Source organism: Anolis carolinensis, unplaced genomic scaffold, assembly GCF_035594765.1.
Source record: "Anolis carolinensis isolate JA03-04 unplaced genomic scaffold, rAnoCar3.1.pri scaffold_11, whole genome shotgun sequence".
NCBI lineage: Eukaryota > Metazoa > Chordata > Lepidosauria > Squamata > Dactyloidae > Anolis > Anolis carolinensis.
The window spans coordinates 108,766-123,849 of record NW_026943822.1 but is presented as its reverse complement, the minus strand read 5'-3'; the positions used below and the strand labels follow the sequence as shown (position 1 = coordinate 123,849).

At 47.9% G+C, this 15,084-nt stretch overlaps 1 protein-coding gene across 1 annotated transcript; it reads left to right on the top strand.

Annotated features, from left to right (window-relative positions):
* The first annotated feature begins 6,716 nt into the window (after positions 1–6,716).
* On the top strand, positions 6,717–14,457 carry fem1b (fem-1 homolog B). Its single transcript, XM_003227245.4, has 2 exons — positions 6,717–7,543; positions 11,478–14,457. Exons 1-2 carry the CDS (start codon positions 7,296–7,298, stop codon positions 13,111–13,113), a joined length of 1,884 nt encoding a protein of 627 aa, XP_003227293.1. The 5' UTR covers positions 6,717–7,295; the 3' UTR covers positions 13,114–14,457.
* Positions 14,458–15,084: the final 627 nt, after the last annotated feature.

Genomic DNA, 15,084 nt, shown 5'->3' with positions numbered 1-15,084 from the left:
TGTCCAAAGCGGATCAGGACGGAGGTGGCCGCAGAGCAGCGCAGCTGGGCTTTGCCGGGATCAAGTCTTTGGCCGGCTTTCGTTCCCGTTAATCTTCTGATGGGAACAAACATTGCTTCTGCCATCAGCTACAGAAGGGGAGAGATACAGGCATGTTTTGAACTGCTTGCATCCTGCTCACGGTGGCCTTAGGCAAGTCACACTCTCTCGGCCTCGGAGGAAAGCAAGGCCAAACCTCCTGCGCAGAAATTCTAGCAAAGAAAACCCTTGGATAAAAGTTGCCATAACAATAATAATAATAAGAAGAAGAAAATTCATGACCATTCATCATTCACTGCACCCTCACAGTGATGTTGACCGGCTATATCTGCCTAGAAGATCAGGGGGCAGAGGACTCTTGCAAGTCAAACAAGCAGTCAAAGAAGAAGAACATGCCCTGGCAGAATATGGAAAGTAAGTGAAGAACCTGCTTTGAAGTAAAAAATCAGAAACTCCTCAAAGCACAGCAGACAAAAAACCAGTACAAGAAAACTGCACTACAAACTAGAGCTGACAGCTGGCACAACAAAAGATTGCATGGAAAGTTCCTTGACAAAATTGAAGGAAAAGCTGACAAGGAGAAGACCTGGCTCTGGCTCACGAATGGGACCCTGAAGAAGGAGACAGAAGGCCTGATCCTTGCAGCCCAGGAGCAAGACATCAGGTCAAAGGCCATTCAGGCCAAGATCGAAAAATCAGCTGATGACCCAAAATGCAGACTGTGCAAGGAAACCGATGAAACCATTGATTATATCCTCAGCTGCTGTAAGAAAATCGCACAGACAGACTACAAACAGAGGCACAACTATGTGGCGCAAATGATCCATTGGAACTTATGCCTCAAGTGCCACCTCCCAGCAGAAAAGAACTGGTGGGATCACAAACCTGCAAAAGTATTGGAAAATGAGCACGCAAAGATAAGGTGGGACTTCCGAATCCAGTCTGACAAAGTTCTAGAACACAACACACCAGACATCACAGTTGTGGAAAAGAAAAAAGTTTGGATCATTGATGTTGCCATCCCAGGTGACAGCCGGCATTTGGAAACAATAGACATTGACAAAATAATGATCTGCCAACTGCAAAAGGCCACCCGACTGGGATCTGTGCGCATCATCCGAAAATACATCACACAGTCCTAGACACTTGGGAAGTGTTCGACTTGTGGTTTTGTGATACGAAATCCAGCAAATCTATCTTGTTTGCTGTGTCATACTATGTCGTTGTGTCAATAATAATAATAATAATAATAATAATAATAATAATAAGCCGGTCTAATTTCCCTGGGGAGCGAGTCTTGACTTAACTTGAAGATGAATGTCAACGACAGCAAGCATTTAGCTAACTCCTTTATACAGTTTAGACTAAAACCCGGAGCAGATGTAGTGCCTCCAAAGGACCTGGAAGCCACTCAACAGCATGGTCGAACCTCGGACACCAACCAACCCTTCTGGATTCAGTTTGGGATCCTTGAGCTTTGCTTCGGATGAAACCCAGAGAGAGTTGCATCCAAAATTGCACTACGCACTGCTTGGATTTGCTCACACGAAACCAAAATACAAAAAAAATGTTGTAGGCAGCCAGAGTTGGGATTGAAAGGGACATTTGGGGTTTCAGAGAAGGAAGCCGGTAATCTCTGCCGATCATAAACACAAGTGGTAAATCCTCTGCACTCAACCTCTTGGCCTGCGAGTGGAAACATTGATTTGATTCCGGGGAATGTCTGCTCATAGATTATTGCACTAAAATAATCCCTCTCTGGGAGATTAGGCGGAGAGAAGGGGGCAAGGAAGAGAGGCAGAAAGCTGTCTGAGGGAGAGAAAATATATATACAGTAGAGTCTCACTTATCCAAGATAAACGGGCCGGCAGAAGCTTGGATAAGCGAATATCTTGGATAATAAGGAGGGATTGAGGAAAAGCCTATTAAACATCAAATTAGGTTATGATTTTACAAATTAAGCACCAAAACATCATGTTATACAACAAAACTGACAGAAAAAGTAGTTCAATACACAGTAATGTTATGTTGTAATTACTGTATTTACGAATTTAGCACCAGAATATCACAATATATTGAAAACATTGACTACAAAAATGGCTTGGATTATCCAGAAGCTTGGATAAGTGAGACTCTACTGTATATGCAAAAATTGTGTGTGTTTTGGTTATACAGCATTTTCTTGAAGCTTCTACGGAGTTTGGGGCAAAATGTGGTCCTGGAGGAGAGTCATACAGATACTACAGACAATCCCCAAAGAGAAAGCAATAGCTTCAAGAGCAGATCCGGCCTGAATTAATCCTAAAAGTTAGAGATCTGAACGGAGACGGTTGTACTTTGGGAGAGATGATGAGATGATGGGACCGACTGGAAAAAGGCAATATTGATGGTTAAAGTTGGAGGTAAAAGAGGAAGGTGGCATTATATACTTAGCTGGGTGGAATCCAGACTTAATTTGCAAGACCTGATGAAAAGCACTCATGAGTGTACTCTTGAAAGTCTTTCCTTTATAGGGTTGCCTTAAGTCAAAATCAGCAACAACAATCATAATATTGTCGAAGGCTTTCACGTCCGGAATCGCTAGGGTGTTGTGTGCTTAATAATAATAATAATAATAATAATAATAATAATAATAAAGACCTGGCTCTGGCTCATGAATGGGACCCTGAAGGAGGAGACAGAAGGCCTGATCCTTGCAGCCCAGGAGCAAGACATCTGGACAAAGGCCATTAATAATAATAATAATAATAATAATAATAATAATAATAATAATAAAGACCTGGCTCTGGCTCATGAATGGGACCCTGAAGGAGGAGACCGAAGGCCTGATCCTTGCAGCCCAGGAGCAAGACATCAGGACAAAGGCAATTCAGGCCAAGATTGAAAAATCAGCTGATGACCCAAAATGCAAACTGCAAGGAAACCGACGAAACCATGGATCATATCCTCAGCTGCTGTAAGAAAATCGCACAGACAGACTACAAACAGAGGCACAACTATGTGGCCCAAATGATTCATTGGAACTTATGCCTCAAGTCCCACCTCCCAGCAGCAAAGAACTGGTGGGATCACAAACCTGCAAAAGTCTTGGAAAACGAGCACGCAAAGATACTGTGGGACTTCCGAATCCAGACTGACAAAGTTCTGGAACACAACACACCAGACATCACAGTTGTGGAAAAGAAAAAGGTTTGGATCATTGATGTCGCCATCCCAGGTGACAGTCGCATTGACGAAAAACAACAGGAAAAACTCAGCTGCTATCAGGACCTCAAGACTGAACTTCAAAGACTCTGGCAGAAACCAGTGCAGGTGGTCCTGGTGGTGATGGGCACATTGGGTGCCGTGCCAAAAGATCTCAGCCGGCATTTGGAAACAACAGACATTGACAAAATTACGATCTGCCAGCTGCAAAAGGCCACCCTGCTGGGATCTGCACGCATCATCCGAAAATACATCACAGAGTCCTAGACACTTGGGAAGTGTTCGACTTGTGATTTTGTGATATGAAATCCAGCATATCTATCTTGTTTGCTGTGTCATAATAAAATAATAATAATAATAATAATAATAATAATAATAATAATAATAATGATGATGATGGAAAGGGAAAAGAGTCGTTTCAGAAAAAAAGAAGTTACTTTCAAATAATAACAATACATCAAGTCAGAACCAGTTACCCACTACTCCCTAGATGATCATACGGTTTTGAACCTATACTTGCAACAAGAGGAAGATAAGGAGGTACTGAGATCAGGGTCAATAACATGAAAGCACCATTGTCTAAAGAGTCACATGTTGTTACAGCATAGAAAACCAATGGAAGTGCATGATGGTTAAGATGCTTGTGATGTAGCCAACATTAGACGAATGGGGTAAATGATCTCTGCAAGCTAATAAGGATATGCTTACTATTTTCTGTGAAAGTGATAAAAACACTTGCAACCATTTTGAAAGTGGACAAATCCTTTGACTGCATGTATGCATGTTTTGTCACATTGCTAAGCTCGCAATAAATAGTTCTTTGGCAGTTTGAAGATCCAACTTTCGTGGTGTCCTTCTTCGCCCTCTCCACAGAAAATGGGCCTCCTGCTTTTGACCTTGGATTAAGAGGAGTATTTTTACATCTTTGCTCCTTCATAATATTATTAATAATAATAATAATAATAATAATAATAATAATAAATAAATAATGAAATGCTGCTACTTTTATTTGTTCAAGGAGGGCAAATTGCAGTCCCACAGTATGCTGTGCTCTTTTCCAAGCCTTGTTTTTTCTCTCCTTCTGTGTACGGCACACGGAGGGCCTGCTGCTGCATAATGCATGGCCAGCCCGGCTGCAGTTTCCACCTGGGACGGAGGATCCAGTTGCATGGACTCCAGATTAACTATTCATGGAGTTGTCATTGAAACCTCTGCCAAACAATGGCGCTGACTCAGCCTGAGGTCCAATGAGCCAGATCCAGTTACTAACCCTGCCAGCTGGCTTGAGCAGATGACAATAGTTTGGGGTCCCTCCCCAAGACCCCTGGAAACTGAGATGGGAGAGAGGAGGAGCGGGCTTGTGGGGAAAGGGCTGCGGCCTCTGTACCTGGAAAGTAAGTAAGTAAGCAAAAGTTTATTTGTATACCGCCCTCTCTCCCGAAAGGGACTCAGGGCGGTTTCCAATATAAAATCAGCATAAAACATTGTACAATAAAAACACTGAAAACATTATAAAACACTATAAGAATAAAAAACAAACAAACATAACAATTGACTAAAACAATCACATAAACAGAAGCAATATAGGGTTGTTGTATGTCTTTCGGGCTGTGTGGCCATGTTCCAGAAGTATTCTCTCCTGACGTTTCGCCCACATCTATGGCAGGCATCCTCAGAGGTTGCCTATTCCATACCTCACAACCTCTGAGGATGCCTGCCATAGATGTGGGTGAAACGTCAGGAGAGAATACTTCTGGAACATGGCCACACAGCCCGAAAGACATACAACAACCCTGTGATCCCGGCCATGAAAGCCTTCGACAACACACAGAAGCAATATAATCACTCAAATAAAGGCGGATGCCCTCGGAAGGAGGCATCATCAACCCCTTCAGATGTTAAAAGCTCTTTCTCTTGCAGTCTCAAAGAGGAGGGAAAGCCAACCAGTTCCCGGCAAGACTTGCCTCTCAAGGCCTGGTTCTACACTGAGGCCAAAGAAGGGCTGCGCGAGGCCCCAAGATGAGATGGACAACACTGACCAACACACATTGGGGTGCCTCACCTGTGAGCCCTGTTTTTATTTGAACTGCTGATTCCAAAACAGTGCCTGTTCTCCCCATCAGCTCTAGTTTTTGAGATACAGAACATAATGTCCTTTAACAATCATATCTTAAAAACCAGAGCTGATGCGGTGTTTTCTGCTGCCCTGGAAACTAGAACTCCATGGAGCCACAGGTTCAAATTACAGAGAAGGAAGGAGATTTCATTGAACATTGGGAATAGCTTCGTGACTGTAAGAAGAGCTGTTCAGCATTGGAACTCTCTGCCTCTGAGTCTGATTGAAGCATTGGCTAACACTGCCCAACAAAGGATTCCCCCAGGCAGGAAGCAGCCAGGCCTTGAAGCTGCATGACCATTCAATGCTAATCAAGGTGGTCAATTGCAACATGTACAAAATAAGAGTCCTTTCTCCCACCCTGGAAATCATTCCACAGATATCTTGCCTAGTTTCCAACAGACCTCACAACCTCTGAGGATGCCTGCCATAGATATGGGTGAAACCTCAGGAGAGAATGCTTCTGGGTCATGGCCAGACAGCCCGGAAAACTAGGAGCCTCCGATGGCCTAGGGGATAAAAGCCTCGTGACTTGAAGGTTGGGTTGTTGACCTGAAAGCTGCCAGGTTCCAATCCCACCCGGGGAGAGCACGGATGAGCTCCTTCTATCAGCTCCAGCTTCCCGTGCGGGGACATGAGAGAAGCCTCCCACAAGGATGGTAAAACATCAAACATCCGGGCAATGTCCCCTGGGCAACGTCCTTGCAGACGGCCAATTCTCTCACTCCAGAAGCAACTCCGGTTGCTCCTGACACCAAAAAACAAAAAAAAGCCCGGAAAACTCACAGCCACCCTGGAATGCGACTGCTCGCTCCCGGAACTATTGTTCATGGGGAGCGGTTTCCCAGTACGACATATTCTCGAAACACACCGAGCTGCCGCAGAATCCGCTTCCGGGTTCCGCAACAGCAGCCGCCGCCGCCGCGTTAGGAAGGCGAAAGCCGAGCGAGGCGACTGTCGGGGCCCTTCCGGCTTTCCGTAGCTGCCGCGGCGGCTCCTTCGCCCTCGGCCTGGCTGAGGAGGCGAGCCGAGGCCCCGCCGCGCGCGTCTCCTTCCGAGAGGCCTCCTGGGCCGCTTCCGGCGAGAAGGCTCCGGCCTCGGCAGCGAGGGCCCGGGCAGGCCGCAAGCGCCTCCTCCGGCCCTGGGCCAAGGAAGGGACGGAGGCCTGGCCTTGCTCCCGGGGAAAGGGCGGCTCGGCCTGGCCCACGCGCACTCCCAGGGGCGCCGAGGCCTTGCTTTCTCCTCCTCGCCGGAAGCCTTGTGTTGACAGGACCTGGGCCCGCGTTCAGCCTCTTTGGAGCAGGCCGGCCCGCGCCCCTCCGCCCTCGGATGAGGCTGGCTCCGCGCCCGGATCCTGCGGGCTTTGGCCCTCGTTCCGTCCCGGGGAGCCTCGTCCTCCCCCGGGGCTTCTTTGAGGCCCTGCCCTGAGGCTTCCGTTGGGCCTGCACCGCCCCCTCGTGTCCGTGGCCCCCTTGGACTGAGTTTGGCCCCACTTCAGAACCCTGACCCGTCCCCGTTTCCTTCTCACTTGGAGGGCCACGGCGTTGACCGCGCGGCATCCGCTTCCAGACCCCGAGGAGGCCGGCTTCGCGGCCCTCACGCCAACGGGGCTGCCAGCCCTGAGGAGGATGAGCCCCGCCCTCCGCAGGGCCTGCTAGAGCTTGGGCGCCGCTGCCTCGGGGGCCGCCCTGAACCCGTGTCCCTTGGCGGCGGCGGGACCGGCACCACGACGAGAAGCCCCGGCGCCCCCCCGGACCCCGCGGGGGTCGGCCCGCATGCGCCTCCCTGCTGCAGAGCCACGGAGGAGGAGGAGGAGGAGGAGGAGGAAGACGAGGAGGAGGAAGAGGAGCTGCCCGGCCCAGCCCTGGCGCCGGCCGGGGAGAGTGCCGCCAGCGCCGTGGGTTGGCGTTGGCGTTCCCGGGAGGAGCAGGTGGCCATGGAGAGCCTGGCCGGCTACGTCTACAAGGCGGCCAGTGAGGGGCGGGTGCTGACGCTGGCCGCCTTGCTCCTGAACCGTTCCGAGAGCGATGTCCGCTACCTGCTGGGCTTCGTCACCCACCAAGGCGGGCAGCGCTCCACGCCGCTCATCATCGCCGCCCGCAACGGACACACCAAAGTGGTGCGGCTGCTCCTAGAACACTACCACGTCCAGACCCAGCAGACAGGCACCGTCCGGTTTGATGGGTACGTTCTCGGGAGGTGTGAATGCTTAAAATGGGAGCAGACTTATTTTCCGTTGCCCTTGAAATTAGGACTAGGAGCAGTGGGTTCAAATTACAGGAAAGGAGATTCCGCCTTAACATTAGGAAGAACTTCCTGATTTTACAAGCTGTTCAACAGTGGAACTCTCTGCCTTGGAGTGAAGCTCCTTCCTTGGAAACTTTTAAACAGAGCCTGGATGGCCATCTGTCAGGGATACTTTGATTGTGCTTTGCCTGCATTGCAGGGGATTGGTCTGGATGGGCCATGTGGTCTCTTCCAACTCTATGATTCTATGATCCATTCCTACTGGGGTTCTCCTGGTAGGAAGAAGAGATGTTTCAAAATACCCATTTCTAATGTGCACTTCCGTTTTCAAAATCTTGAAACCAAAAAAGTATTTGCTGCCAAATGTAATGTGCAGCGACAAAAAGTGCCCTCTTCGTAACCCGGCCATTACAGTTGCTGCATACTTAGAATGCCTTCTTCAAAAACAAAAGTGTTAGAGCACCAAAGCTTCCAGCAATGAAAAATAAAATCTTGGGGTGCATCTATGCTGTAGATTGAATCTACTTTAATTGCCTTGTTTTAGAGCTATGGAATCGTGGGGGCTGTAGTTTGACAAGGCTGTGGGCCTTCTCTGGCAAAGAAGGCTGGTACCTCGCCAAACTACAATTCCCAGGAATGCATAATATTGAGCCGTGGCCATTAAATCAGAGATGGAAGTCCCTCCAATAGCTCCCGAAGCAGCTTCCCCTTGGACTTTGGCTCAGCATGAAGATGACCATAATCTAATATGCAACCTAATTTTGGCAGAGTAATTTAGCCAAAAAAGGTGAGCATTAAATTCGAGTAAATAGGGTACATTAGTTTCTAACGACTGAGTTCTGGGTGTTATTATGCCAGTCTTGCTCAATGGATGGAATTGTGTAGGTTGCTCGTGTAGGATTGTTTGTTATCTGTAGCGGAGTAGAGTGTGGCAGAAGTCTGTTGAGTCCATAACCTGTAGGAATAGCAGAGTAGGGTGCAGCATAACCAGTGGTCTATATCAGTTTATGGTAGGAAACGGGAGAAAACATATGCAGATGTGCTGACAGTCTAAAAAAACGCCACAGATAACAAATGAGAGAAGAGGCTCAGAGGCCTCGCTTGGAAGACTTCAGGATAAGTTTTGGCGTCTTTCAAACCAAGAGATAATAATGCAGATTTTTGCGTATGTCTTGTTTCGCTTCAGTACTCAAAAAAAGAGAGCAAAACTAGCTATTAGTTGTGGAAGTAGTTTACATATTTGCTTCAATTTTCTGAAGTTTGGCAAACAAAAGTACAGTAGAGTCTCACTTATCCAACACTCACTTATCCAACGTTCTGGATTATCCAACACATTTTTGTAGTCAATGTTTTCAATATATCATGATATTTTGGTGCTAAATTCATAAATACAGTAATTACTACATAGCATTACTGTGTATTGAACTACTTTTTCTGCCAAATTTGTTGTCTAACATGATGTTTTGGTGCTTCGTTTGTAAAATCATAACCTATTTTGATGTTTAGTAGGCTTATCCTTAATCCCTCCTTATTATCCAACATATTCGCTTATCCAACATTCTGCCGGCCCGTTTATGTTGGATAAGTGAGACTCTACTGTACTGAACTTGGGAACTACAGTAGTTACTTTGTCTAAGTACTATAATAAAGTAAAATTTGTAAAAGAGGTAACAGACTTTGAGCACCTCAGGCTGCCTTTGCAACTAGTTATTTTGTCTAAATATAACGAAGTAACATTTTTAAAAGCAGTATAACAAAGTTTGGCACAGCAAGCAAACCGTTTCTAGTTCTTTTAAAGCTCCTTTCCAAAGCATTTTGAAAATAAGTTTCAAGTTTAATGCTTTTCCCATTTTGTGTGCCCGGAAAGTAACAAAGTAATGGAAAGTAACAAGCAGTATAATATGTATTCTACCAAGTTACCTTTTCTTGTCATCATAACGTCTGAGACTGAGAACAACCGGTTACTTTCCAAGATGTGGAGAAGTTGGGCCTTTTCCTGTACTGCCTGCCCTTTGTGTAAGAGAGGTGCTTTCCTTTTGCTTTGGCCTGACACTCCCTTTCTGTGACATCGCTGAGGCACTGGTTGCTGAGAGCTGGGAAGCCTGTCATCAAGGGGGGAGCCCAGATTGACCCACGGTGCAGCCAGACTCACCTGTTGAAATGGACTAGGTAGGAGGATAGCCGTGCAGGCTTCGGTCAAAGAAGCATGATGGACAAGGACATTCATGTACTCTCAGATGAGATCTAGACACCTTAGCAGCATGGATTTTTGGAGGGAGGAATCCGTTGACAACAGAATCTTGGTTGAATGGAATTTTTGGGGGGCAGAAATGAAATGGCAATAAAATCTTGGAGCCAGGAAGGATCTGAGGAAAATACTATGGAGTCAAAGAGTTTGTAAAGTTGAATTTCAGCCCAGCTTGGAAGGAAGCAGGGAACAGATTGTGTTCATAGTTCCCTTATTTGGTATCATTCCAATAGGCTATAAGAAGAAGTGTAGAAAGGTGAGTTTTGTTGAAGCAGCTCATTGTGTGTTCAGATCCGACACTGAAACAGGTTTGTTGAAGCCTGTTGTTTGTCACCAGTTGGGTGAGGCTCGTTGCCAGGGCTCGTCATCCTTTTAAAGAAACTGCAGCACTTTGTAAACTAGGAGAGGAACCCCGGCATAGTAGCTGAGTATTCCTTGCCTAAGGAAACCTTATGAAATCTGTGGAATTGCCATAAGTTGATGGGTGACTTGAAGGCGGCACACACACACATTGTAGCTGGAGGCAGGGATGTGGACTTGGGGGTCCAAGTATCAACTCTTTCCCAAGTTCTCTCTCCCTCTAACAGAGATTATTAGTCTTGCTGAGAAATAAGGTCTCCAGTTTCTTGCTTCTTTTGAGACACCTTGAAAATGGCGGGGTGCATTGTGGTCCTGATATGTTGCAACATGACTTGTAATTGTTGTATCTTCTCCTGTTTAAACTATGGTGAGTCATCAATGACAACATGCTTTGGGCTTCTCTTGCCCAGATGGCATGCAGACATTCCCAACCTGTTTGGAAGCCAGTTGCAAAATTGTATAAACAGGGTATCTGTTAATATGAAGTGAGCCTCGTACAATTATGTCATTGAGAAAACAGATTTTCCACTGCAGGGAATGAATGTGGCTCTTTCTCACAGAGAGCATGTACTCTATCGTCTTATAGTGCGCATGCTCTAAAACTATAGTGGTGATTTTTGGGCCCTTTCTCTCAACTGCACTATATAGGGATTTGCTACCAGGGTTTGTCTTGGGAATATAGAATCAGAGAATCATAGTGTTGGAAGAGACCTCAGGGGCCATCCAGTCCAACCTCCTTCTGCCATGCAGGAAAAGCACAAAGTACCCCCGACAGATGGCCATCCAACCTCTGTTTAAAGCCCTCCAAAGAAGGAGCCTCCACCGGACTCCAAGGCAGGAAGTTCCACTGTTGAACAGCCCTTCTGACGGTCAGGAGGTTCTTCCTAATGGAATCTCCTTCCTGCCATTTGGACACATGGCTCCATCGAGTCCTAGTCTCCAAGGCATCAGAAAGGAAGCCTGCTCCCTCCTCCTTAGGACATCCTTTTCAATATTTATACATGGCTGTCATGTCTCCCTCAACCTTCTCTTCATCAGGCTAAACAGACCCAGCCCTTTGAGCTGCTCCTCAGAGGGATTCGTGGTTTCCAGACTTTTGATCGTTTTAGTTGCCCTACTCTGGACACATTCCAGTTTGTCACGTATCTCTCTTGAATTGCATAATCTCCTCTCCAAACATATTTCTCCATACTGGGAAACGGCTTATCATGGGTTGGTTTTTGGACGTTATGCCAGCTCTAATGTTTGGTCTTTTTTCCACAGCTACGTCATCGACGGTGCCACGGCACTGTGGTGCGCAGCTGGAGCCGGCCACTTTGAAGTCGTGAAGCTCCTGGTGAGCCATGGGGCCAACGTCAACCACACTACAGTGACCAACTCCACTCCGCTGCGGGCCGCCTGCTTTGACGGCAGACTTGACATCGTGAGGTACCTGGTAGAGAACCATGCCAACATCAGCATCGCCAACAAGTATGATAACACTTGCCTTATGATCGCTGCGTACAAGGGGCACGTGGATGTGGTGCGCTACCTCCTGGAGCAGAATGCTGACCCCAACGCCAAAGCTCACTGTGGCGCCACGGCCTTACATTTTGCTGCCGAGGCAGGCCACTTGGAGATCGTCCGCGAACTGGTGAAGTGGAAGTCCGCCATGATGGTGAATGGCCACGGCATGACGCCCTTGAAAGTGGCTGCTGAGAGCTGCAAGGCGGACGTGGTGGAGATGCTGCTGGCTCATGCCGACTGTACCCGCAAGAGCCGGATCGAAGCTTTGGAGCTGCTGGGCGCCTCGTTCGCCAACGACAGAGAGAACTACGACATAATGAAAACCTACCACTATTTATATTTAGCCATGCTGGAGCGATACAGGGACAGCGAGAACATTATTGAGAAGGAGGTCCTGCCTCCGATAGAAGCCTATGGTGGCAGGACCGAGTGCCGGACTCCTCAGGAGCTGGAGGTCATTCGGCAGGACAGAGACGCCCTCCACATGGAGGGCCTCATTGTCCGGGAGCGGATTCTGGGCTCCGACAACATTGACGTCTCGCACCCCATCATCTACCGCGGCGCCGTGTACGCGGACAACATGCAGTTTGAGCAGTGCATCAAGCTCTGGCTCCACGCCTTGCATCTCCGGCAGAAGGGCAACAGGAACACTCACAAGGACCTCCTCCGGTTCGCTCAGGTCTTCTCTCAGATGATCCACTTGAATGAGCCGGTGAGGGCCAAGGACATCGAGAGCGTCTTGAGGTGCAGCGTCTTGGAGATCGAGCAGGGCATGGCCCGGGTTAAAAGCTCCCAAGAGGCCGAGCTCCACACCGCCCTGGACAACTACGAGTGCAACATCTTCACCTTCTTGTACTTGGTGTGCATCTCCACCAAGACGCAGTGCCGGGAGGAGGAGCAAGCACGGATCAACAAGCAGATTTATACTTTGATCCAGCTGGACCCCCGGACGCGAGACGGGTCCAGCTTGCTCCACCACGCGGTCAACTCCGGTACGCCGGTGGACGACTTCCACACCAACGATGTCTGCAGCTTCCCCAACGCGCTGGTCACCAAGCTGCTCCTGGACTGTGGGGCCAGCGTCAACGCAGCAGACCTCGAAGGCAACACGCCGCTCCACGTCATCGTCCAGTACAACCGGCCCATCAGTGACTTCTTGACTTTGCACTCCATCATTATCGGCCTGGTGGAGGCCGGGGCGCACACGGACATGGCCAACAAGCAGAAGAAGACGCCGCTGGACAAGAGCACCACCGGCGTCTCCGAAATCCTCCTGAAAACTCAAATGAAGCTGAGTCTGAAGTGCCTGGCCGCCCGAGCCGTGCGGGCCCATCATATCAGCTATCGCAACCAGATCCCCAAGACACTGGAAGAGTTTGTAGAGTTTCACTAGGGCAGAGATATCTCTTGGGGAAGGAATGGGGTGGGAAGTGGGTTTTGGTGGGTCGGCGGTGCACCGTCTCACCTCCCTTCCATACGCCGCACAATAAAAAACCAGGCAGAGATTCTGGGTTTCCTTTTTCCGCTCCCTTCTTTCCAAAGCCAAGCGCACACCCTTCATGCCCTCAGGAACTTGCCATCTTTCTTTGGTTTGTTACCTTCCAGCCTCTTCCTCTCTTTTTGTGATTTTGGGCAGAGAAAGGACAGGGAGAGAAGTCAGACTCACCATGAAAACAGAGTGTGTTTTGATACTCCGATTCACACGGGTTTTTGTACCATTGACAGCCAAGAATGCATTTTTAAGCAGCTACCTGCAAAGATCATTTGTGTTGAAGCGACTGGACCCGCCTGTTGCCTATGCAGCCGTTTGGGAAGCAGGGAGGAAGGAAGGGACGTGTTGAGAATGTACTGAAATGTGCAAAGCGACCCAGGGAAACATTTATTGCTCACCAGCCTCTTTTTAATGCCTTTTGGTTCATAACAAATTTTATTTTTAAAATTTCCATTTGCCATGAAATGAAAATGGGAAAAACCGAGCAGGAAAATGCAGGTGGAAATTCAGGTGTTTGAGTGGCCTAACTGAAGATGATTTCTTTTTGTTGAGACTGAGGGGGGAAAAGCCAGGCATACCTCTGCAGATCATTCCTTCTTCAAAGGGTGGACATGTTTTTTAAAAACGAAAGTCACACTCACGCAGGACTTTAGTGTGTGTGTGTGTGTGTGGGTTTGTATGTCTTATCGTTGTTTTCTAAAGGTCTGCTTGAGGACCGTTCTCAGTCCCACACCTGAAATAGTCAGCTGAAAGGCATTTTCCAGAGACCTTTTAACTAGCTGGTAAAGAAGAATATTTTCAGAGGATGAAGTTTTAATTTTTTGAAATGGAAATACAATCAGGGAGGAATAGGAAAGGGTATTGGCAGCCAGGTTCTGTGTCTCTGCTCCTTTTATTACGGATGACTTGTGAGACTACTCCTCTCTCCCTAAAACAACAAGGCCGCTTTTCAATCACGAGGAGCCGTGTCTTTATTAAATGAGGAAGGTGAGGCCTGTGGAACGAATCTCCTGGCAAAAGCCTCCGCAGATCCAGGTTCAATTTTTTGTTTCGACAGGCTTCGGAATATACTTGCAATTATTTTACAGGCCTCTTTCTAACAGTCGAGCAATGAAATAATGTTTTGCAGTCATCTGTTAAAAAGAAATGAATGAAAGAACTTTGATTAAAAATAAGAGCAAAAAGGGCATTCCAGGCACTGGTGTGTATGTTTGCAAAACAAATAAAATCTTGAATGTGAAATCATCTCCTAGTTCCGCCTTTTCCTGCAGCAGAGCAGTTTGTCGCTGCTGCTTTCGTCAGGTGTCGTTGAGGGACAGAAATGATCTAGTATCTGACTTGCACATTTGCTCGGTTGGAAGGGAAATGTGCGGAAATCCTTGTGGTTTTCCATCCGGAACACGAGAGGGGAGGCCTGAAAGGAGGAGGGGTGGTTGACTTTTGTGGTGGTGTTCCCACGTGACTCTTTCCAAATAAGATGGGGCTGGGCACCCTTTTCTGCCAAAAGCAACACCCCCTCCCTTCCCCCTCCCCCCCCCTCTCCCCCCCTCCCTCCCTCTCTTTTTCCCTCCCTTCTTAGAATCCTAGAATCGTAGAGTTGGAAGAGACCTCATGGGCCATCCAGTCCAACCCCATTCTGCCAAGAAGCAGGAAATCGCATGCAAAGCACCCCCGACAGATGGCCATCCAGCCTCTGCTTCAAAGCCTCCAAAGAAGGAGCCTCCACCACAGTCCGGGGCAGAGAGTTCCACTGGTGAACAGCCCTTCTCACGGTGAGGAAGTTCTTCCTGATGTTCAGGTGGAATCTCCTTTCCTGTCGTTTGAAGCCATTGTTCTGTGTCCTAGTCTAAAAAACAATCTTGCTCCCTCCTC